This window comes from Hylobates moloch, unplaced genomic scaffold, assembly GCF_009828535.3.
Source record: "Hylobates moloch isolate HMO894 unplaced genomic scaffold, HMol_V3 SCAFFOLD_20, whole genome shotgun sequence".
NCBI classification, from domain to species: Eukaryota; Metazoa; Chordata; class Mammalia; order Primates; family Hylobatidae; genus Hylobates; species Hylobates moloch.
The window spans coordinates 34,632,651-34,657,843 of NW_026652295.1; the positions used below are offsets into that span (position 1 = coordinate 34,632,651).

The window sequence follows — 25,193 nt, forward strand, 5'->3', positions numbered from 1 at the left end:
TGTTAAACTACCATTGACATTCTTCACAGAATTCATAGAAAAATCTTCACAGAATTCATAGAAAAATATTTAAAATTCATATGGAACCAAAAAAGAGTCCATATAGCCCAAACAATCCTAAGCAAAAAGAACAAACCTGGAGGCATCACACTACCTGGCTTCAAACTATATTACGAGGCTACAGTAACCACAACAGCATGGTACTGGTACAAAAACAGATCAATGGAACAGAATAGAGATCTCAGAAATAAAACTGCACATCTACAACCATCTGATCTTCAACAAACCTGACAAAACGAGCAATGGGGAAAGGATTCCCTATTTAATAAATGGTGCTGGGAGAACTGGCTAGCCACATGCAGAAAATTGAAACTGGACCCCTTCCTTACACCTTATACAAAAATTAACTCAAGATGGATTAAAGACTTAAGTGTAGAACCCAAAACTATAAAAACTCTAGAAGAAAATCTAGGCAATATCATTAAGGACATAGGCATGGGCAAAAATTTCATGATGAAAATATCAAAAGCAATGGCAACAAAAGCAGAAACTGACAAATGGGCTTCTGCACAGCAAAAGAAACTATCATCAGAGTGAACAGACAACCTACAGAATGAGAGACAATTTTTGCAGTCTATCCATCTGACAAAAGTCTAATATCCAGAATCTACAAGGAACTTAAACAAATTTACAAGAAAAAAACCCATTAAAAAGTTGGCAAAGGGCCAGGCACAGTGGCTCACGCCTGTAATCCCAGCACTTTGGGAGGCTGAGGTGGGTGGATCACGATGTCAGGAGATCGAGATCATCCTCACTAACATGGTGAAACCCCATCTCTACTAAAAATGCAAAAAATTAGCCAGGCGTGGTGGTGTGCGCCTGTAGTCCCAGCTACTCAGGAGGCTGGGGCAGGAGAATGACATGAACCCAGGAGATGGAGCTTGCAGTGAGCTGAGATCACACCACTGCACTCCAGCCTGGGCCACAGAGCAAGACTCCATCTCAAACGAAAAAAAAGTTGGCAAAGGACATGAACAGACACTTCTCAAAAGAAGACATTCATGAAAAAAGCTCAGCGTCACTGACCATTAGAGAAATGCAAATGAAAACCACAATGAGATACTGTCTCATGCCAGTCAGAATGGTGATTATTAAAAAGTCAAGAAACAACAGACGCTGGTGAGGCTATGGAGAAATATGAACACTTTTACACTGTTGGTGGGAATGTAAATTAGTTCAACCATTGTGGAAGACTGTGGTGAAATCCTCAAAGACCTAGAACCAGAAATAACATTTGACCCAGCAATCCCATTACTGGGTATATACCCAAAGGAATAGAAATCATTCTGTTACAAAGATACATGCATGTGTATGTTGATTGCAGCAGTATTCACAATAGCAAAGACATGGAATCAACCCAAATGCCTATCAGTGATGGACTGGATAAAAAAACGTGGTACATATACACCATGGAATACTATACAGCCATAAAAAGGAATGAGATTGTGCCCTTTGCAGGGACACAATGGAGCTTGAAGCCATTTTCCTCAGAAAGCCAAACACCACATGTTCTCACTTACAAGTGGGAGCTGAACAATGAAAACACGTGGACACATGGAGGAGAACAACACACACTGGGGCCTGTTGGTGGGGTGGGGGGCAGGTGGAGGGAACGCATCAGGTTAAATAGCTAATGCATGCGGGGCTTAACACCTAGGTGATTGATTGATAGGTGGAGAAAACCACGATGGCACATATTTACCTGTGTAACAAACCTGCATGCACATCCTGCACGTGTATCTCAGAACTTTAATTTAAAAAAAATATAAGAAATACTCATTTTTGTCTTAAAGCCAATTATGTGTTATCAGATTAGAAATTATTCTTGTTTGTGACTTTGCAGAACCCTTCCATCTGGTCTAATAATAGTATTATTATTTTTTAAAGAATGAAGCCCTTTCTTAAAAGCCTAGTTGACTAGGGATATCAAGTGGACACAGCTGACAGAACTTTGTACTAGAAAGGAGGGAGGATACAGAATGTCTCTTCAGGTACAGTACTAACTTATTTCAAATACCATAGATCTTGAAATGAATAAGCCACTTAGAAAATTCTGTTACCAACACTTAATACTCTGCAGCTTAAGGAAGAGAGAAAGTTTTATAGCCCTGTTATGCATCAAATACCGTTTTTCTACCAGAGATCACAGCCTTGGCTTGCTGTTGTTTTCCTTTTCTACATAATCAAATGAATTTCCCTTATGTGTAAAACCTTCTTTAATTTTAACAGAAATGGTGCTCTTAAGACATTATGGGTTAATGGAGCTGAGTTAAAATCCACTTGCCATCAGTTGCTGCCCTGGTCTATGGGAGTTTTCTTAGTGTATTAAATTTGCTTCTTCTATTTTTTTTCATTTCTTCTTTTGCAAACATGTTTTGAAATATTTCAGACATACTACTAGACAAAGAATAATAAAATAAACACCTCTGTTCTTACTGTCCTGCTTGTGAGTTAGAACACTGGCAATAGAGCTAAAGCTTCTGGAGACCCTTCTCTCACATCTGCCCATCATTTTCAGTCATTGGTTTCAAATACTCTTTTTATTTTTTTTGAGATGGAGTCTCACTGTGTCGCCTAGGCTGGAATGCAGTGGCGCAATCTCGGCTCACTGCAACCTCCGCCTCCTGAGGCTGGTCTAGAACTCCAGACCTCAAGTGATCTGCCCTCCTTGGCCTACCAAAGTGTTGGGATTACAGGTGTGGCCACTGCACCCTGCCAAATATTCTCTCTCTCTTTTTTTTGTTTTGTTTTTTTTTTTGTTTTGTTTTGAGATGGAGTCTCGCTCTGTCGCCCAGGCTGGAGTGCAGTGGTGCAATCTCGGCTCACTGCAACCTCCGCCTCCCAGGTTCAAGCGATTCTCCTGCCTCAGCCTCCTGAGTACCTGGGACTACAGGCGCATGCCATCACGCCCAGCTAATTTTTTTGTATTTTTAGTAGAGGTGGGGTTTCACCATGTTGGCCAGGCTGGTCTAGAACTCCAGACCTCAAGTGATCTGCCCGCCTTGGCCTACCAAAATGTTGGGATTACAGGTGTGGCCACTGTACCCTGCCAAATACTCTGTCTCTTTTTTTTTTTTTTTTTTTTGGAGACAGTCTCACTCTGTCACCCAGGCTGGAGTGCAGTGGCGCAATCTCTGCTCACTGCAACCTCCACCTCCCGTGTTCAAGCGATTCTGCCTGCCTCAGCCTCCCGAGTAGCTGGGATTATAGGCACATGTCATCACGCCCGGCTAATTTTTGTATTTTTAGTAGAGACAGGATTTTGCCATGTTGGCCAGCCTGGATGTTCTCTCATTTTTAAAAAGCAGTTTCACTTTAGACACCAAAAGCAAGTGTCCTAATAAACGCTGAAGAAGAAAAATATTTTATTAGATTATTTGCCCTTTCCTCTCTAACTTGAGAATACATTTTCTCAGAAAAAGGTAGAATCCTCAGATTTGTCCATAAACCAAGGGTACCTTAAGAAATTTTCTTTGTGTTACAGTGAAAATGACTATTTTGACAACCTGGAAGATAAGGAGCTAGGCTAAGTCTTATTCTAGTCTATCCTCTCTGTCACCAGGAAGATTTCCTACCTTCTCTAAGGTTAGTGCTCCACTTTGCCCCTGTGTGGATTTATTTCGTTGAAAATTGCTGCTCATGGCAGGTAGGTCCTGCAATTGGTCCTTTTATTCATCTTCAACTTTCTGGCCTGTGGAGGTTTTTTAGGAGTGCCTGGAGCACTTAGAACTGACTAGAATATCCCTCTTTTACTTTCCCTAGAAATATCCTGTTATGCTTAGTTTTTTTTTTTTTCTTTACCTGTTCATTCTGACTTTTGCTTTTGTTAAAGATGACTTGGTCTAAAGCGTAATCTTAGGCTTAAGTTGTTCTTTTCTTCATTTGTTTTAGAAAGATTCAGGAGATTTATGATTTAAATTTTGACGTCGTGATCATTACAATTAAAACACATTTTAAACTAATAGTAAAAATATTTTCTACCTAAGAGAAAAAGGGCTAAACCTATTACAAAGGATGGCGCACTGTGGAAATAACTGATTGTCATGATGTGGAGAGTTTTGCTTTACTCCGCTAATGTGGCTACGTGAAGCTCCTTCTGGTCTTAACTGCCTGGACAAATCATAGTGGCCTTATAGTAGCTGGTACTGTTGGAAGACTGGCCTGTATTTCAGTGGATTTGCCAGCTTTTGAAGAACCCGTGGTGATTTCTTCTGAGGTTTGCATGTTTTAACTTCCTTCATGCAAATGCTTTTAGTTACTAAGATTTTTATTTCACATTATGTGTTTTTCCATGGAGTATGGTCATTCTGTGTTTTGAGGGCAAGGCAGTGTGGTAAAGCTGAGTTGAAAAGCATAATATGGCTCATCTTTTTTTTTTTTTTTTGCATTTTGTGCTGCTTTTATTTTACAAAAAAGCTAGTTCAAATCTACATTAAACTAAGTTGAATACAGAGTCTTTGTGAAGAAGGCCTGGTAGTCTCGTTTACAAAAATGGCCAGTGTCATCTTTGGCCTTAAAATTTCAGGACGGGCACTTCAAATGGCTTCGCATTTGCATATTTCAGTGCTAGAGCATGGGAATAGACTCTGGCATCCACTGTAAGATGTTTTTCAGCTACGAGAGCATTGAGTCTCTGCAGCAGGTCATTCTTGGGTGACGAAATGACTTCCACAAATTCTCCATCCCCTGGCTTTGGCTTGGGCCTTACATTTTCTGCGTCATCTCCGTTAATGATTACTGTCACGATGTGTGTGGTACAGTTTGACGAACCTGGGTCCATACAGACCACTGGAGAACATTCGGCAACGTCCCCTTTGTAGCCAGTTTCTTCCTCAAGCTCCCAAAGAGCGGCTGCTCCTGGGGTTTCACCATCATCTATGACACCTGCAGGGAACTGTATGCAGTAGCCACCCATTGGTGGTCAGGACTGTTTCACCAGAGCGATACACTCGTAGTGACGTGTTCTCTGCAGCACAGGGATGACTGCTACATCATCACCAGTCTGTTCTTTCCTGGTTGTATGTTTCACTGAGTCCCAAGTTCCAGTTTTACCAATAGGAGCCATGTGTGTTGTTTTTTCAAGCTTGACCCATTTTCCTTCTGCAATTAACTCCTCTGAAATAATATAGTGTTTCCATTCTGAGAAGATTCAGTTGGTTCTTGGCTCTCCCTTTTCAAACTAGTCTTTACAGCCGTCAGGAGGGAAGTTCACCTCCAAGGTGTAGGGGTGACAAAGGGAAGAGAACAAAAGAACTACTGGAGGCAGCAGTGTCAGCATATGCCAGTGCCACGGCTCAAGGCACCGGCACCTCCTGAGGTGCTGAAAGGATGTGCCATGGCTCATCTTTTCAAGTCAACCAGTATTTATCAAGCTGCTCTGTGGAAGGTGCTGGGAACAGGATGGTACCTGTCCTTAAAACCAGAATGATCAGACTCAGTGGAAAGAGAGTTACAAGAGTTACTTGAACAACTGTCTCTGATTATAAAATAAGATGGAGTGATAAATACACTAGAACAGAGTTATAGATAAGCTATTGAAAAAAAGTAGAGAATTAATTCCACCTCAAGATATCCAAGAAGACTTCATGGCAGAGTTCTTGTTTGAATAGGACTTCAAAGTGTAAATAGGAATAGAAAAGGCTTGGAAGGACAGGAGAGCGGGGAGGTATTCTGGTTTATGAGTTACATAAATAAGTCCTTGGAAGCTTAGAAGTGCCTGGAATATCTGATGTGAGTTGAAGCATTGAGTGCATTAAAGAATAGTAGTTTGAGCCAGAGTCAGAAAAGAAGCTTGATGCCAAATCACAGATGGCTGTGAATGTGAGGCTGAGGAATTGGGGCTTGATTCTTCAGGCCTGATACTGTTTCGTGCCAGCAGAGGTGGGAGAGAGAGGATTTCCCAGCTCATTGACGTAATGAGCCACTGTGACTAATGGAAATTGCATATTCTTCAGGTAGGTTGGGGCGAAGTTCAGGTAGTTGAGAAATTCACAGCTCAGAGAGCCTGTCTTCCTTAAGAGAGAGTATAAAAATTGACTCTCAGCCGGGCGCGGTGGCTCACGCCTGTAATCCCAGCACTTTGGGAGGCCGAGGCAGGCGGATCATGAGGTCAGGAGATCGAGACCATTCTGGCCAACATGAAAAACAAAAATTACTGGTGGCGGCCCGTCCCACTACCTGGAGGCGAGAAAGCTGAACCAAGGTGGACTTGCTACTCTCATTGTTAAGTAGTCAGAAAGAAGTCTCTTAAATAAGAATACCAATATCAAAAGCTTCATTTTAGAGATTACTTTTGATGCATATATTGTAAAGCCACTTGTTTGAGATTTGAAGTAGTCAAGATTTTTCCCATATATGATTTACTTTATCTTGTGGTGGCTACCCAGTTAAATATATTCCTGAAGAGTGTTAATGTGAGGAAACTAAATTTTTGTAAATTGAGTCATTTTAGATGAGCAAGAATTTTTTTTACTGATTGCTATTGTAATATAATTAATCCGATTCTTTTAGAGCAAGACAGTATCCATCCCACCCCCATTCCTACTCTGTCCCATGAACGTATGCTTTAACATTTTTTTCTTGTTAATGTCTTGAACTGAGAAGCCAGTATTAAAATCTTAACCTTTATAACACACTGATTTTTGCCATTTGCAGATGACAAAATTCCGTGTTATTCTTAATTTAGAAATAACTTACGTGAGTGGACTTGTTTCTAGTTTGTTTTTGCTTGCTAAAAACACAAGTTGTTTGGGTTTAAGATGGGGTTTGGCACACCTTTTCTGAAAGGGCCAGGTAGTTAATATTTTAGGCTTGGGAACCATATGGTAACTGTGCTTGTTGTAATTGGAAACACCTGTAGACTATATGTACATAAATGAATGGGCATGGCTGTGTTCTAATAAAACTTTATATATAAAACAGGCAGAGATTGGGGTTTGCTGACTCCAGCCTAGAATTTTCTTCCATTTAAGCTGATTTCATGTCTGAAAGAAAGTAAAAGATGTCAAATCACTGCATTAAGTTATTCCTGTAACGTAGGCACCTGTGTCTTATAGAGACTGTTGTTTTTAAGTGCTACTATGTTGCCTTTGTATGTATAACCATAAGCAAAAATTTCTCTCATCCTACTCTACCTTTTCCTCAAATATTTTGACTACCTGTCATGTACCAGATGTGTTAGGCTGGGGATAAATGGTGAAGAGGCAGAGTGGCCCCTGTCCTCGTAGAGCTGTAGACCAGTACAGGGGGCAGACAGTAAGCAAACAGAGTAATTCTAGGCTGTGATAAACACTATGATGTTATCAGGCATGGCGCTGAGAGAGAATTGGGGGGTGGAGTGTTATGTATATAGAGTGTTGAGGGGAGGCCTCCCTTAGGAGGTGAAGTTGAAGCTGAGACCTGAAGCCAAGAGGATTTAGTCATGTGAAAAACCTGATGGGTCAGAAGAGAGTCATCCTCCCCTTCTCCCTCCCTGGAATGTCAGTCAGTATAAACGTGGATAAACTGTTCACATTTTCAGAGGAAATATTAAAAGCTATTTTATAATATTTTTCCACCTCTTTTTAACTTCCTTAATTTTAGGTGAGACTAAAAGCAATGAGAAAAAACAGAAATTTTTGTCTTCTGGTTAACACATGCACATACATTCTGAGTATACATTAAAGTGTTGGATGCCAGGATAAAAGTTTTGGCATTGTGGCCTATTATTTAGAGCCTTTGGGATGTGTGAAGTTTGTTAAGCATTGTTCATTTGCATTTTATAAGATTGAAACCGCCTGTGAACGCGCTCCTGAAGGAACATGCAGTGGGAGAGCGCCCTCTGCTGGCGACTGTCCCTCATAGTGCTCTGCCTACTCTAGCCAGTGTGAGAGGCGAGGCTTCCCTTTCCAAAGGGTGTGCTCCAGTGGTCAGGCTTTGGGGTCTCACAGGCCTTCCACTGTCATATCACAAGCCCTTTAGGTCACGCTTGGGAGAATATTCATAAATAGACTTGTACATCCCTAGCTTCTGTGCTCTGCTGCTTTTTTCCTTATCTGTGGCCCTCTAATTATCAGTGCTCTTTGCTGAACTGGTTACTGACACTGTGATGGCAGATGAAGAGGGCAGTGTAAACTGAGTGAAGCTCTTGTGTTTTCACCTGCTGTCTTTGGCAGCTAAGAACCAGCTAAAGTTGCCTCACTTCACTGATACATGCTGTTGACAGATGCATAAAATGAATATAAAGTGGATATGTGTGTGGTAGCATTTTGAATCTTTGTACAGGAGGAGCATGTCCTACGTGAAGTGATCATCCTGCAGGAGCCTTGACCTAGAGGGATTCACCGTGTTGGCTAGGTTTGGGGTGTTTCATTTTTGTTCTCGGTGTGTTTTGTTTGTTTTTGTTTTGTTTGTCATTGTTTGTTTTTCATTTTTATTTTGTCCCAACATTTTCCTTTATGGTCCACCATTAGATATTGATCAGTTGAAGCTCATTTTAAGACTCGTTGGAACCCCAGGGGCTGAGCTTTTGAAGAAAATCTCCTCAGAGTCTGTGAGTTGATGCTTTGTAATTATCTGCCCTGTTGGGAGCCTCTGCCACTTGCCTTCTACCAATCTGTACTTTGACCTGGGTGTGTTTGTGAGCACCATGCCCTTTGTGTGCTGACTTCCAGGATGAGTGAGGTAGAAGACAGTGTGAGTGTGTGTGCGTGTGCACGCATGTGTGCCTGCTTGCATGCACAAGTGTGTTTTATTCTCTCTATGGGTACACACTAAGATCATGGGAGCCTCTATTAGACAATAGTATCCCAGTGAAGCAATGAGATTTGAGATTCTAATTCATTCCAAGAGATTAATGCAAAATTTGTGTCTCTGTCCTCAAGCCCTGACTTTCTTCTTTCTCAGAAGTTTCACATATGCTTTAGAGCTCTTTTCACTGTTTCTAGTGTTTGTTCTCAGAGCTTGAGCTTCACCATGTATTTAGTCTAACTTAATCACTAAAAGAATAAAATGTACATTGTCTGCACACTGTTGTCCCTTCCCATAAGTTATTTTTTATTGTTTTATAATAGATACTCACATATCCTTTGTTAAATGTTTGTTCCCAACAGAGGGACCTTTCTACCCAGTCCCTAGACCCCACTCAGAAGAAACAACTTCACTCCTGATACCTCAGATACACAGGAATGTGGTTATAAATTTTCCTCCTGTTGCCTTGTAATTATAAGTTAAATAACCTGAGACAGAGTTTGGAACTAGTGCTTTCTTGCTTCTAAGCAGGGACTTAGACAGAGGCCATGGGAATATGACTCTGGCTTACTTTTGCTATGATTTCCTGCTCTTGGTCATTTTCTTGGGCCAGAGGCATGAGAGAAGCCATGAAAGCCCAGCTTTTCTTCCTTTTTCTCTCGATCTGCCGCCAGGCAGTTGAACAAAAGAAAAAAAGAGCTTTGGAGCCAAGCTCCAGTTATGCCTTCCTGGATTCTCCTCCCAACATTTATGACTGAAGGGGCCCTTTGCCCAGTTGGGAAGACGGCTGGGTAGCTTGAGGCAAGCATAAGCAGGTGAGTTGGAACTGTTCATCATCTTCCTGACAAAATAAAGAATACCGTCATCTGGTATGTATCCGGTACATTACTTGAAAGGGTGCCAAAGCCCAGTGTATTTCTGAACCTCCACTCTGAATTTGTTTCATTTACTTATTTAAGATAAACAAGCAAAAGCCCAGAAGGGCAGTGACTTTTCCACGTCATGCACTGAATCACGTGGCAGAGCTGAGTATAGATCCCAGATGTTCTGATAACATGATCTAAACTATAATCCCATGTGATTGCACACTATTTTGGAAGTCATTGTCAGTGTTATCACAATGTCAACCTAAAGAGGTATTTTTTCCCATTTATGATATGTAGAAGCTGGATTAGAGTGAATCAAAGATACCAGATGATGCTTAGAAAGAGCAGTACTTTTTTTTTTTTTTAATGTTTTTGCTTAGAAACACTGTCTTACAGTAAGAGGACCTAAGGGCAGAGGGAGGAACTCAATTAATAAATAGTGCTAATGAGACCAAGCAAATTCATTTCCTTCCTGAGAGTGTCTCCCAGCAGCCCTTTCTTAGTCTTCTCTTCCATCCGAACCATCTGCCCTATAGATATGTGCTATTAGTCATTTGGAATTGAATTAGGAATTCAAACCAAAGTCTAGGTAAAATAGTCAATAGTATTTATCTGTCATTAATCCATCACTTATTTTTAAGAAAGAAACACTGAGTGCACAGCCTAATAATGGAGGTCCCTCTGTGAAATGAGGCACATTATACATTTCAACAGCTCTACTGAAATTGAGTACCAGAATACAGAACTTAACTCAAATAATATTATATTGAGGATAAGAATAAGAAAGGTTTTTTTGTTTGTTTGTTTGTTTGTTTCCTGCGTAATTGGGGCAAGTGGACAAAAGTAGTTTAAACATCCTAAGGGGTAGACAAGATTAATTTGATGTTCATGACACGGCCCAAGTACCTGTTTATCTTAAAAGCACATGATGTATGGGAACAGAATGGAAAAATAAGGCCAGATGAGTAAAATTGTTCAGAGATTTTAAAAATTAAAAAAAGAAAGAAGACATTAGTGAAGGAGTGCAGTAAATAGAAAGCCAACAGCTATTTCCATTCTCCTGAAAAGTAGTAAAGTAGTGATGGCAATAATTTTGAAGAAATTGACTGCTGAGTAAGAGAATGCAGTAATGGACTGAGAACCTATTAGAATGAGCCATAGGAAGAGGTATAAATGGGTCGTGATGGAGGCCAAGGATAGAGAATTCATTTGGTTAATGTCCCAGTATCTATAATATTAATGTCCCAGTATCTATAATAATCAGTGAAAGAACAAGAAAATCATACTAAGAAAGCAAAAGCAGATTGGGCACAGTGGCTCACATTTGCCATCACAGCACTTTGGGAGGCTGAGGCAGGAGGAGGATCACTTGAGGCCAGGAGTTTGAGGCTGCAGGGAGTGGTGATCGTGCACTGCACTCCAGCCTGGGCGACAGAGCAAGACCTCGAGTTTAAAAATAAATAAACTAATAAATTAGATAAAAAAGCAAAGACCTGACTCATTCACATTTTCCTCCAGAAATAGAATCTTTCTAACTTCTTGACAGAAAGGGAATATAATAACCTCTTTGACTAAAGGAGACAAAGACACAAAATGTGCAGGCCAGGTATCATTCACAGAAAGAAAGGGGAAGTGGAGGATTTTTACATTTTAAGACCCAACTGGTATTCTGCTATTGCTGGTTTACTTTGTGGCCCCTTTTTGTTATTTCCCTTGGCATGAAAAGTATCATTTGTTATGTGATTTGTTAAAGGTAACTCTAAATTCTGTTATCTATATTCCTAACAAAATAATTCTATCATCTGGTATGGATCTGTTAACGTTTCTTAAAAGGACCACAAATCAAAGTATATTTCCTACCCCCTTTGGAATTTACTGGCCTCTGTCTTTGGGCTCAGGGAGCGTGAAAGGCAGCGTGGAGCACATGGCTCTAGCTCTCTCCCCATGGCCAGCCTTAAACGGATTACTGCTAAGTCATCTGACCACCAGAGAGTTCAGTTCAGAGGACGAGCTAAAGTAGAAAAATTATTTGGGAAAGCCATGAAGAAGTAAAATTGCTTGGCCATGGTGCTTATTGAAGATGACGCTTCACCTGAATGAGGGAATTAGTAGTTAACAAGAACAGGACTAGAAAAGGGATTTATTGAATTACATTGAAGATTTTTAAAATCTCATCACTTCTGCTCTTAGTGGGAACATGATAAACAGTTCTGACATTTTAGAAGAGGGCGAGTTGTATTAACATTGATGGAACAGTTAAAAGAGAGCAGTTGTAGTACAGCTTACATATGTGCCTATACCTATAGAAAATCTCATAGTTCTGCCCTTGTCAGATACTTGCAGAGTATTCTGCAGACTTCCCTCCAGCTGTTTGTTAAGTGAGGTTAGTCTGTTCGCTTGTTGAAGAGACTTGTGGAGGAAATCATGTGGCATGCTTTAACACTGTCAGCAGCCTGTGACTTCTGTTTTGCCTTTGCCATTAGCCTCTAACCTTCTCCTTGTCTCCTCTTTCTTCATTTGCCATTTTGTGTTTGTGGCAAACATTTTAAATGTACCACTAACTAATGTCTTTGAAATGTGGCATCGCTTATTAACCCAGATGCCCACGTGTGTCTTAATTCGGAGGGATGGTGCCTTGGAGAACCTGTGCCACAAAAGTTTAGTCTCTTCCTTGAATGGATATGTTGGATATTTTATTTTGTTCGAAGTTGAGTCAAAATTTTTGGAATCATCTATATTTCTCCCACAAACAGGTTTTGGCCATCAGTACTTGAAAACAGTTCTCTGGCTGGCATCCTGGATCAAGGGGCAGTCTATTTCCAGGGAACCTAAAATACTTAACAGTAAAGATGATGCTAAAACCAAAGAAAAGTAATTTTTCTTATCTGCATGGCCAGTCACTGGCTACATGCCTGGTTACTCATGTCATTCACAGAAGCATACTTTAACATGCAGCCGTGGACTCTCGGGTAGGGTGAATGGGGGGTAGATTTTTTTGTTCGTTTGGGGGTGGCTTTTTGACCTTTTTAAAAACTTGAGTTGAAAATTATTTTTTGCACTGTATGTTTAACAATGCCCTTGACTAGGCATCTAAGATATTAACCAGCTTCAGCAGATTATGCGTCTGACGGGAACACCCCCCGCTTATCTCATTAACAGGATGCCAAGCCATGAGGTGAGAACAAAGAGACTGTACAGGGATGTCGCACTGAGAAGCCACATTCTCATTTTATTGCCACTGTATAACCAACAGTTTTTAACATCACTGGGTGCTTGCATGTGCCTTGAGGCCTGCCTGTGCGCTATTGCAAGATGTTGACTTTTGGGATAAAATGTCATCCAGTCTTGTGAGATTGGGAATATAATTAGTAAGCTTGTAAATGGAAAATTGTTATTTTTATATTTGGTTGTGTGAAATTAGTGCTCGTGAGGCGATTTCTTTCTAGGTGCTATGCCTGTAGCTAGGGTGTGCTACTATCGTGACCTTTATCAGAAGGGTAGTTAACTGAAGTCCATTAGCGTGCTTTCCAATTCATCCACTTTTTTAATGACCAAAAGAGGATTCTTTATTTAAAAACAAAACAAAACTGAAATATCCAGTACTAATATGTAGTATATTTAAAAGAAAATATACAAATAATATAGAATAAATACAAACACTTTGGTACAGTTAGGTACCTTCTTTATTAATTATTAACTACTTAGTCTAACTCTTGTTTTATTATCAGAGGTGATTGGGGCACTTCTTTCTTTCTAAGATACCCTTAATATTTTGGGGAACCAGGTTGGCATCACAGAGGGCCCTTCCCAGCAGCTTTGTTTCTACTTCAGCTATATTCAGGTCGTCTTTTGATTTATCTTTATTAAAGGGATGACTGTTCTCTGAATGAGATAGTTCTCTCTTACCTGTTACCCCTTCCTCTTTTTATTTACATGTTCAAGTAGAAAGGGATTACAGCCATTTGTGTATTCAATTCCTAAAACTTTCTTTTCAAATCAGAAAGATTCTCAATTGCTTTTCAAAGTAGACCTTTCCTCCTGACTCCACATGCAATAATTAAGAAGCTGAAGGCTGGGCGTGGTGGCATGCACCTGCAATCTCAGCACTTTGGAAGGCTGAGATGGGAGGATCAGTTGAGCCCAGGAGTTTGAGACCATCCTGGGCAACACAGCAATACTGCAGGTCTACAAAAAAATTTAAAAATTAGGGCATGATAGCACATGCCTATAGTCCCAGCTACTTGGGAAGCTGAGGCAGGAGGGTTGCTTGAGTCAGGAGTTCGAGGCTATAGTGAACTGTGATCGTGCCAGTGACCTCCAGCGTAGGCAACAGAGCAGAGACTGTGTCTCTAAAAAAATTTTTTTAATAAATAAAGAAGGTGAACTTGCCCAAGCAACCAGATTTTTTTTTTTTTTTTTAAGACAGGATCTTACTCTGTCATCCCAGCTGGAGTGCAGTGGCATGATCTTAGCTCACTGGAACCTCCACCTCCTGGGCTCAAGCTTCCTGGGCTCCATCTCCCTGCTCAAGCGATCTTCTTACCTCAGCCTCCTAAGTAGCTGGGACCACAGGCATGCGTCACCACACCTGGCTAATTTTTTGTATTTTTGGAGACAAGTTTTCACCATGTTACCCAGGCTGGTCTCAAAGTCCTGGGCTCAAGCGATCTGCCCACCTTGGCCTCCCAAAGTGCTGGGATTACAGGCGTGAGTCACTGTGCCTGGGCAGCCAGAACTTTTTATAACCTTGTGTGTGTATGTCTAAACATAAATATACATACATACCTTTACTATTGGACTGTATTAAAACAGGAATTTTAAAGAGGTGGTTAAGATAGACAGCAGACTTTGCTTCTGAAGATGATAGTGGGATAGCAGATAATGTTTCTTGAACTCTCACTTGGAACCAAGTACTGTGTTAAGAAAGTACTAGGTTTGTTATCTCTAATCTTCACTCCAACCTTGTGAGGTAGGACTGTTACATTAAGTTTATATTAACTTTTTTGTTACCAGTGTTACTTTGTTAGCAAGGTTTAATATTGATATCCTTTGATGTACTAAGAGCACCTACTGAAGTCAGCACTATCAAAAGACTGCTGGTCCAAGACTTTCTTTGGGAATACCAACCCCTCTACCAATTTAGCTGTTTGAGAAGGCTGTCTCAGGGCTACTTCTTACATATCTTGGCCTCAGTTTTTAAACTTCTCATCCTGTGATCAGAAAGCTAATGAAAGAGAATTTGATTGATGAGCATTCTCGTTCACTTGAAATGCAACTGTGAGACATAGCAGGAATAAAGAAGGTGATGATCATAACTAGGGAAGTTAGGATGGCAGTAAGGGAGAAGTTTTATCAAAGACAGTTATAAACATTGGAGTTAGTGGACTTTGTCAGTTAACACTCGTTCCTTAGCAGGACCAAGATTGTTTCTTTGAGAGCAGTAACATTATTGAACAAAGTCATTCTGAAAACCTTTGTTTTTTCAGGCAAGAAACTATATTCAGTCTTTGACTCAGATGCCGAAGATGAACTTTGCGAATGTATTTATTGGTGCCAATCCCCTGGGTAAGTTGACCATATCCTCACCTTATGGATATTGAATTGGTTATGATATAAATTGAGGATTTGAAGAAGAGTTTCTCCTTTTGACCAAATAAAGTACCATTAGTTGAATCTTGGAAGGTGATAAATATGGCTTTTATTATCTATTTGTGTTGTCAGATTTTTTTTTTTAATCACATGAGATGCTTATATGTTTAAATGATCACAGAACTTGGGATTGGGGGAATGGGCAGGTACAGTGGAGAAAGGAGAGAAAGTAATGGGAATGTTGAGAGAAAAGATTGGCGAGGCAGGAAGAAGCAGATACAGAAGAAAGCTGTAACTTGTTCACAACTGCTGTGGTTTTATGGTGTCCCTGAGTGGAGGACAGAAACCACAGAAGTGCAGGTGGGTGTTTAGAGGAGCCACCCAAGAGCTCCCTGCAAGGTGCTCTGCTCTGTCGGTAGCTGCCATTGCTACAGATCCTGTCATCTTCCACACTCATGAACTTTTCCCCTCCCCTCTTCTTTCTCTGCCCTCAGAGGCATAACCATCCTCTCCTGTTTGTGGAGCTTATTTGCTACCTAAACTTAAAGGAATGGCTTCATATGCCTTCAGGATCCTTGGCAGAGGGAAGTGATGGTGGCAGCTGAAGATGTGTGTTGCCTTGGCTAAAAAAGGAGTTGCTTTATTATTATTATTATTTGGTAGTGTCAGGGTCTCGCTCTTTTACCCAGGCTAGAGTACAGTGGCACAATCATAGCTCACTGCAAGCTTGAACTCCTGGGCTCCAATGATCCTCCTGCCTCAGCCTTCCAAATAGCTAGGACTACAGGCATGCATCCCCATGCCTGGCTAATTTTTTAAAGATTCTTTGTAGAGACAGGGTCTCGCCATCTTACTAATCTTGGACTCCTGGGCTCATGCAGTCTGCCCACCTCAACTTCCAAAAAGTGCTGGGATTCAGACGAGAGACACTGTGCCTGGCTAACTATATTCTTTGAAGGGGAGGACTGATGTGTGCTTCAAATGGCCCCTGAAAGCTGCTTTGCCTGAGGCTTATTCCCTGACTCTTGAAGAGGGCAGTGGACAGTGCTGTTTAATGGTGGGCACAGAAGGATCAGACCAGGACCTCCCTACAATAGGGAAGGGAGCTATGCTATGGTAACGAGTATAATCTGCCTTCTCACTTTTCTTAAGATTGTATTGTGTGGTGTGTTTTTAAATCTCACTGCATTTCTTTGCATCTGTGTGGGTCATCTGTCTTCTTAAGGGTCTTGGCAGCTATGCTTCAGGTTTAGTTTTATCTTTTTGAGGGCTGACACCCATGCTGACCTCTTTAGAAGTTGGGGTGAAGGCTAGGTGATTTTACCTTTTTAAGTACTTCATTCATAGTGATTATGGAGAGGAATTTTAGTGTCGCTGTGATAATTCTTATAATAGCAGAGATGCTCATGCTCTTTGAAGTATTGGGCAGTTGTGGGATGAGTTCACGTCAGCCTTGGAGACGGAGAGTATGTCATATCTCAGCTGGGTCGCTCTCCTGTCCTAGGATGAATCCACAGTCTCATCAGGGGTAGGTACGATTCTACTGAGACTGGCTTAGGTTTGCATCTGCCCTGGCATGCTCTCATTGGCTTTGTGTGATTTATTTGAGCTGTATTATCTAGTTCAAGGGTCTGTGAGAAGCTCTCTTTGAGCCTTAAGTACTACAGGATGTTGGGAAAAGATGTTGTGTTTTTTTTTTTTTTTTTTTTTTTTGAGACAGAGTCTCGCTCTGTCGCCCAAGTTGGAGTGCAGTGGTGTGATCTCGGCTCATTGCAAGCTCCGCCTCCCGGGTTCAAGTGATTCTTCTGCCTCAGCCTCCCAAGTACCTGGGACTACAAGTGTGTGCCACCACGCCTGGCTAATTTTTTCTATCTTTAGTAAAGATGGGGTTTCACTGTGTTAGCCAGGATGGTCTCGATCTCCTGACCTCGTGATCTGCCCACCTCGGCCTCCCAGAGTGCTGGGATTACAGGCATGAGGCACCGCACCCAGCCCGTCGTGTGCTTTCTTGTCTGTCATTCTGTTCTGAACTTGTTTCATTTTATAAGCCTTAAGTTTTAAACAGGGCATTACTCACTGACACCCTCTTAACAGACTCAGAAAGATGTGTTAATTCATTTTTTAGGGGGAGAGGGGAGATATTTGTGTTCCAGCAGCTTATTTAGGTCACATACCTCCTGGTAGGTCTTCCCATTCTTTGAAATCATGACATTGAAACCTCCAAAAGAACTAGATACCACTTTGCTAATGAGTTGAAAGGAGGCTTTGGTCCATCTGGTGCTCAGCACTGTACTTCTCAGCATTTAAACGCGCCTTACAGCCCATTGCCAAACAGTGATGTCATATAATGAGGCTCCCCTTGCTGGGCAGATGGAGCACAGTGTTACTATCACAAGCTCGTGCCCAGCATATTAACTGAGCAGGAAGATGCCAGAAATATAAATATTAACAGCTCTGTTTTGTCAGCCACTGACTTTGTTTCACTGCTATTCCCAAAACATGAATTAAAACTTAAATTACCCCTTGATGTTAGTGTATATATTTATCTGTCAAGATTTTTTTTTTTTTAAGAGATGGCATCTCACTCTGTCACCCAGGTTAGAGTACAGTGGCACAGTCATGGTTCACGATAACCTCGAGCTCTCGTGTTTAAGTGATCCTTCCTCTTCCTTATCCCAAGTAGCTGAGATGACAGGTGCATAATGGCATGCCCAGCTAATAAGATCTTTGAGGAATCTTTTTCTTGCCTTTGACCTTATTGGTTATAAGAACATGGTCCTTTTTACCCTAGGGGTAACAGAGACTTGTCATATAATCTGTGTTCAATTATAAAATCAACAGCTGATAAGGTTTCTTTCTCTAAGAAGAGAAGACCATCAGAAGAATATATATATATAATCCAGGCATTCACCTAGTACTGTAAAGTGTAAACTTATGAACTTGAATTGATACATGAATACTCACTTTGTTTCTGTATCCCCCTGAAGCCCATATTTCTCCAGTGGATTACTCTGGAATTCAAGCTGTAGGACGGGGTTGTTTTACAGCCTCCTGTATACACAGCAGTAGATCTCTATACGAAACTGTCCTCTTCACTACTCACCCCCATCCCCTCCACATTTAAGGAGTAATTTGCAAAGTCTCAAAAGCCTATTTCACCACAGTGATAACTGGTTACATGGCAGTATTTATCCTCCCAAGTGCCACCATGCTGAAACACAAAAATACTCATTTGAAATATAGAGTTAGACAAATTACCATTTTGTAACCCCTTATGAAATAATTGCTTTTGGGAAGGAAACCCAGTGAATGCAGAAAGCCATAAGTGAAAAGAATGGGTATTTACTTGGTACCAAAATATCCCATAGATTACTTGCTTTGGTCAAAGGGGAAACATCTTAACCCAGTGATCAATTTTAGCTCATTAGTAGTGGGACAGATGGCCTTAATGCACTATCACGTGCACAGCATCACCTGTATTTTTGCTGAAAATGTTTAACCTGATTCTTACCAAAATTTTTGGCCTAACTTCTGGTTTTTGGGAAGTACAGGGGATAGCGGAAGGCAGGGTATAGACACATGACAGCAAAAGAAGCAAAATCAGACACATCCCGAGAAACGGTCATTCTCAGGACAACCAGAGGGTCTCTTTAGATCAAAATCAGGAAAGAACAGGGCTTAGAAGTAAGAAGATTATTCTAGACTAAGAGAGACTAAAGAAATCCAGTCAGTTGCAGTGCATGGCCCCTAATTGAATCCTGGTTTCAACAAACTAGTTCTAAAAGACAACATTGGAATAATTGGAGAAATTTTAACATTAACTGGATTTTAGATGATATTTAGAAATTATTTGTCAGACATGATAACAGTATTATGATTATATAGGAAGATGTCTTCGTGTTGAAATATTTGGGGAGGGTAAAGTGTCATGTCTATAATTTTATTTTAAAACAGTTCAGAAAAAAATATATAAATAAAGAAATATAAAAATGTTAATTGTTGAATCTGTATGCTAGGCATATGAGTGTTCACTTTATCATTGTTTTTACTTTTCTGTTTCTGTATATTTGAAATTTTTCATAGTGAAATTTTTTAAAATAAAATTCCCTTTGATTTTAATACCACGTCTCACCCTCATCACCATGTAAAACCCCCAATTTATTCACTGTTTGAAGATCTGTTTGATGAATATTTATTTGTCTTATGTTAGTAAATAAACAGCTTAGGGGGACAAAAAAAAAAAAAAAAAACAGCCCTGCCTACCTATTGTAGGTGACTTTAGCTGTAGGCTTTTGTTTTTATACAGTTTGACTACACTGGTGGCAGTTTGACGTTGACGTTCCACAAAAGCCCCTTCAAACAGAATCCCAGTCATTTAAAAAAATTCTTCTTTAGTAACATATTCTTTAAAAATGCAAAATACAGGAGGAGGGCGAGGGTTGAGAAATAACCTATCGGGTACAATGTTCACTATTTGGTTAATGGGCACACTAGAAGCCCAGTCCCCATCAGTCCATGGTGAGACCCATGTAACAAACATGCACATGTACCCCCGAATCAAAAATAAAAAAATTTTAAAACATACAAAATACAGATACACACACACACACACACACACACACACATAAAGGAGAAGAGGGCTAATATATCCTAGGGTAGGTATTTTGGAGGAGAATTCTTTGTTTGGCTATGAAGGGTCAAAACTGTGTTTGCTCAATAAGGCATACTTTTTTGTAACATGTTAAAAACTCTTTTCTTTCCTGTCTGTGGTACTGATAGCTGTCGACTTGCTGGAGAAGATGCTTGTATTGGACTCAGATAAGAGAATTACAGCGGCCCAAGCCCTTGCACATGCCTACTTTGCTCAGTACCACGATCCTGATGATGAACCAGTGGCCGATCCTTATGATCAGTCCTTTGAAAGCAGGGACCTCCTTATAGATGAGTGGAAAAGTAAGTCCTAAGGGCAGGATTAACATCTTGAACCACTAACCAAAAGCAGTGGGAAAAATAAAAACTGAATGGTCATAACCAACTTGCTAAAGCTTGTAGTTGAGGTCTCTAATGCAGAATGAATATGTTCTCTGGTGGAAACTATTGTGGACAGTGATACTCTCTGGACCTTTGAGATACTTATGTCTGGTCTGATTTTATGCACAACCCCTCACACAGGAGCTTTGCATGGAGATTTGAGGTTTTCAGAGTCATTGCATTTACAACATCTCTCTGAGCTTTTACAGTTTTACATTTAGTAGAACTGGGGCAAAGAGAATTTATGTCTTATCAGTTAACTTAGAACTAGTTAGGGACATAGCCAGGAATGGAACCTGTGTATCCTGTGTCCAGTCCCATGTTCTTTCCACAAAACACAAGTTCAGAACTCCAGTTAAATCCCAAGAGCCAAGACCATCTGTTGCTGTAGCTTGTGAGAGTGCTCTTTCATTCTTGAGCACCTCCGTAGAGAGCTTAAAAGAAGAGGCACTCAGCGATGAAAAACATGAGAAAAAAAAATGGTTCTTTTCTATGTCCCTTGAGCTTCTGTGTGATAACGTGTTCCATTAGGATATTACATACAAGCTGTGAGGTAGCCCATAAAACCACTACCTGGACAGGGAGGAAGGATCTTGAGCTTAGAAGTCAGAGTGCTCGCCAGCAAAGAGAATAGCCTAAACTCTCACATCTTACTTTTCCTTCCCAATTTCTAGGCCTGACCTATGATGAAGTCATCAGCTTTGTGCCACCACCCCTTGACCAAGAAGAGATGGAGTCCTGAGCACCTGGTTTCTGTTCTGTTGATCCCACTTCACTGTGAGGGGAAGGCCTTTTCACGGGAACTCTCCAAGTATTATTCAAGTGCCTCTTGTTACGGAGATTTCCTCCATGGTGGAAGGGGGTGTGTGTGCGTGTGCGTGCGTGTTAGTGTGTGTGCATGTGCGTGTCTGTCTTTGTGGGAGGGTAAAACAATATGAACAAACTATGATCACAGTGACTTCACAGGAGGTTGTGGATGCTCCGGGGCAGCCTCCACCTTGCTCTTCTTTCTGAGGATTGGCTCAGGCAGACAAGAGTTGCTGTCTTTTTAGGAACATGTTCAATGCAAAGTAAAAAAATATGAATTGTCCCCAATCCCAGTCATGCTTTTGCCACTTTGGTTTCTCCTGTGATCCCATCTTGACGGTGGGGCGTAGACTTGACAACATCCCACAGTGGCACGGAGAGAAGGCCCATACCTTCTGGTTGCTTCAGACCTGACACCGTCCCTCGGTGATACGTACAGCCAAAAAGGACCAACTGGCTTCTGTGCACTAGCCTGTGATTAACTTGCTTAGTATGGTTCTCAGATCTTGACAGTGTATTTGAAACTGTAAATATGTTTGTGCCTTAAAAGGAGAGAAGAAAGTGTAGATAGTTAAAAGACTGCAGCTGCTGAAGTTCTGAGCCGGGCAAGTCGAGAGGGCTGTTGGACGGCTGCTTGTGGGCCCGGAGTAATCAGGCAGCCTTCAGAGGCGGTCATGTGTGCATGTGAGTGCATGCGTATATGTGCGTCTCTCTTTCTCCCTCACCCCCAGGTGTTGCCATTTCTCTGCTTACCCTTCACCTTTGGTGCAGAGGTTTCTTGAATATCTGCCCCAGTAGTCAGAAGCAGGTTCTTGATGTCATGTACTTCCTGTGTACTCTTTATTTCTAGCAGAGTGAGGATGTGTTTTGCACGTCTTGCTTTGAGCATGCACAGCTGCTTGTCCTGCTCTCTTCAGGAGGCCCTGGTGTCAGGCAGGTTTGCCAGTGAAGACTTCTTGGGTAGTTTAGATCCCATGTCACCTCAGCTGATATTATGGCAAGTGACATCATCCTCTCTTCAGCCCCTAGTGCTATTCTGTGTTGAACACAATTGATACTTCAGGTGCTTTTGATGTGAAAATCATGAAAAGAGGAACAGATGGATGTATAACATTTTTATTCATGCCATCTGTTTTCAACCAACTATTTTTGAGGAGTTATCATGGGAAAGATCAGGGCTTTTCCCAGGAATATCCCAAACTTCGGAAACAAGTTACTCTCTTCACTCCCAATAACTAATGCTAAGAAATGCTGAAATTCAAAGTAAAAAATTAAAGCCCATAAGGCCAGAAACTCCTTTTGCTATCTTTCTCTAAATATGATTACTTTAAAATAAAAAAGTAACAAGGTGTCTTTTCCACTCCTATGGAAAAGGGTCTTCTTGGCAGCTTAACATTGACTTCTTGGTTTGGGGAGAAATAAATTTTGTTTCAGAATTTTGTATATTGTAGGAATCCTTTGAGAATGTGATTCCTTTTGATGGGGAGAAAGGGCAAATTATTTTAATATTTTGTATTTTCAACTTTATAAAGATAAAATATCCTCAGGGGTGGAGAAGAGTTGTTTTCATAACTTGCTGAATTTCAGGCATTTTGTTCTACGTGAGGACTCATATATTTAAGCCTTTTGTGTAATAAGAAGGTATAAAGTCACTTCCAGTGTTGGCTGTGTAACAGAATCTTGTATTTGGGCCAAGGTGTTTCCATTTCTCAATCAGTGCAGTGATACATGTACTCCAGAGGGACAGGGTGGACCCCCTGAGTCAACTGGAGCAAGAAGGAAGGAGGCAGACTGATGGCGATTCCCTCTCACCCGGGACTCTCCCCCTTTCAAGGAAAGTGAACGTAAAGGCCTCATCTTTATTGCAGTTCAAATCCTCACCATCCACAGCAAGATGAATTTTATCAGCCATGTTTGGTTGTAAATGCTAGTGTGATTTCCTACAGAAATACTGCTCTGAATATTTTGTAATAAAGGTCTTTGCACATGTGACCACATACGTGTTAGGAGGCTGATGCTCCGGAAGCCTGGACTCTAAGCTGGAGCTCTCGGAAGAGCTCTTCGGTTTCTGAGCATAATGCTCCCATCTCCTGATTTCTCTGAACAGAAAACAAAAGAGAGAATGAGGGAAATTGCTATTTTATTTGTATTCATGAACTTGGCTGTAATCAGTTATGCCATATAGGATGTCAGACAATACCACTGGTTAAAATAAAGCCTATTTTTCAAATTCAGTGAGTTTCTCAAGTTTATTATATTTTTCTCTTGTTTTTATTTAATGCACAATATGGCATTATATCAATATCCTTTAAAAACTGTGACCTGGCATACTTGTCTGACAGATTTTAATACTACTCCTAACATTTAGAAAATGTTGATAAAGCTTCTCCGTTGTACATTTTTTGGTGAAGAGTATCCAGGTCTTTGCTGTGGATGGGTAAAGCAAAGAGCAGATGAACGAGGTATTAAGCATTGAGGCCTGTCTTATCTACACTCAAGTGTAAGAGTGGCCGAAACAACAGGGCTCAGCAGACTGTGGCCTGAGGGCCAAATCTGGCCCACCACCTGTTTCGTGTAGCCTGCTAAGAATGGCGTTTACATTTTTAAATGGTTGGGAAAGAAAAAAAAAAGAAGTAGTAGATTTTGTAGCATGTGAAAAGTAATGTAAAATTTAAATTCCAGTATCCATAAATAAAGTTTTATGAGAACAGAACCACATTCATCTGTTTATGTATTGTCTGTGGCTGCTTTTGTGCTACAGTGACAGAGGCAAATAGTTGCAGCAGAGACTATAGGACCTCCAAAATGTCAACCACTTACCTTCTGGCCCTTTAGAGAAGTCTGCTGACCCTTGGCCCAGGGCTACAGTTTTCTCATCTATAAAGTGAAGTTCAGATTTTTTTCATCTTTGACATTCAGGACTATCTATAAGCCATATATTTTTATTGTAAAACTGCCAGAGAGAAGGTTTGGTTTGTATATAGATATGTGTACATTGTTTGTAAGCTTTTAGGCGAATGTATTTTATGACTTTGTCTTAGCTGGCTACGGTCCTTGAAAATATTCTTCAGAATGACTGAATTGCATCACAGGATGAAAGAGCCACGGGGTCTCACAGCTGAGTTCTCAGGGACTTTGCTGATGTGCTTCCTTTCTTGGTGTCCTTGGAATGACACCCAGCAGGTGTCCCAGGGTGGATTGTGGGGCTCAGCCTGTAAGGATATTGAGAGTTGGGTTTTTGTCCAGGCCCTGGCTGGCAGCTGGGAATGAAGGCAGTGATCGAAGGCAGACCAAGCATAGTCTCCTTTCCATCCTCAGTGACTTCATAAGGAGGTGAGAGAAAAGGGCCCTGGTTGTTACATGGGGTCCTTTAGCTCCTGTAAGAATCAGACAGTTGGCCGGGCATGGTGGCTCACGCCTGTAATCTCAGCACTTTGGGAGGCTGAGGCGGGCGCATCACGAGGTCAGGAGATCGAGACTATCCTGGCTAACACGGTGAAACCCTGTCTCTACTAAAAATACAAAAAATTAGCTGGGTGTGGTGGCGCACGCCTGTAATCCCAGCTATTTGGGAGGCTGAGGCAGGAGAATGGTGTGAACTGGGGAGGCGGAGCTTGCAGCGAGCCGAGATCGTGCCACTGCACTCCAGCCTGGGTGACAGAGTGAGACTCTGTCTCAAAAAAAAAAAAAAAAAAGAATCAGATGGTTGTAGGGAGTATTTTACCTTCACATACCAGACATGAGAGCAGCCTTCCTCCTAGGCTTCTGAGAAGAGGGCCTGCTTAGCCCAAGGAGAGCTGACACCAGAAAAAGCTCCCCTGAAGTGAATCCACTTAAAACGGGGACCAAAATTTCATAGTATGTGGTGGACACTGGGGAATAGGGGAAACCTGAATGGAACTTTAATCATGAAAATGGAACAAAATGACAAAAGCATGTTCATAATTTTAAAGATATATTAATTCTGACAAAGAAGGAAATTAAGTTGTTTTCGAAGTGAAACTGATTTTGTATCTTGCAATATTCTCCTTTGATTTTTGCAACATGATCATAGAAGGAAGTTTTGCAAAAATATTTGAGGGCTTCATCAGTTTTCAGAGGGCCTCTTGATAT

At 41.0% G+C, this 25,193-nt stretch overlaps 1 protein-coding gene and 1 pseudogene across 4 annotated transcripts in view; one reads left to right on the forward strand and one right to left on the reverse strand.

Moving 5' to 3' along the window:
* MAPK14 (mitogen-activated protein kinase 14) overlaps positions 1–24,778 on the forward strand; it is an 84,678-nt gene extending 59,900 nt beyond the window's left edge. For 2 of the 4 annotated variants that reach the window (XM_032140235.3, XM_032140237.2), the window contains exons 9-12: positions 8,511–8,590; positions 15,140–15,218; positions 20,022–20,195; positions 20,948–24,778. In XM_032140235.3, the coding sequence (XP_031996126.1) occupies positions 8,511–8,590; positions 15,140–15,218; positions 20,022–20,195; positions 20,948–21,015 (401 nt within the window). In that variant the 3' untranslated portion in view covers positions 21,016–24,778. Of the gene's footprint in view, positions 1–8,510; positions 8,591–12,748; positions 12,829–15,139; positions 15,219–20,021; positions 20,196–20,947 lie in introns of those variants that run through there. The other 2 variants (XM_032140236.2, XM_032140238.2) reach the window with 2 other exon arrangements.
* Positions 4,338–7,900, reverse strand: LOC116459643 (ADP-sugar pyrophosphatase-like; annotated as a pseudogene).
* Positions 24,779–25,193: the final 415 nt, after the last annotated feature.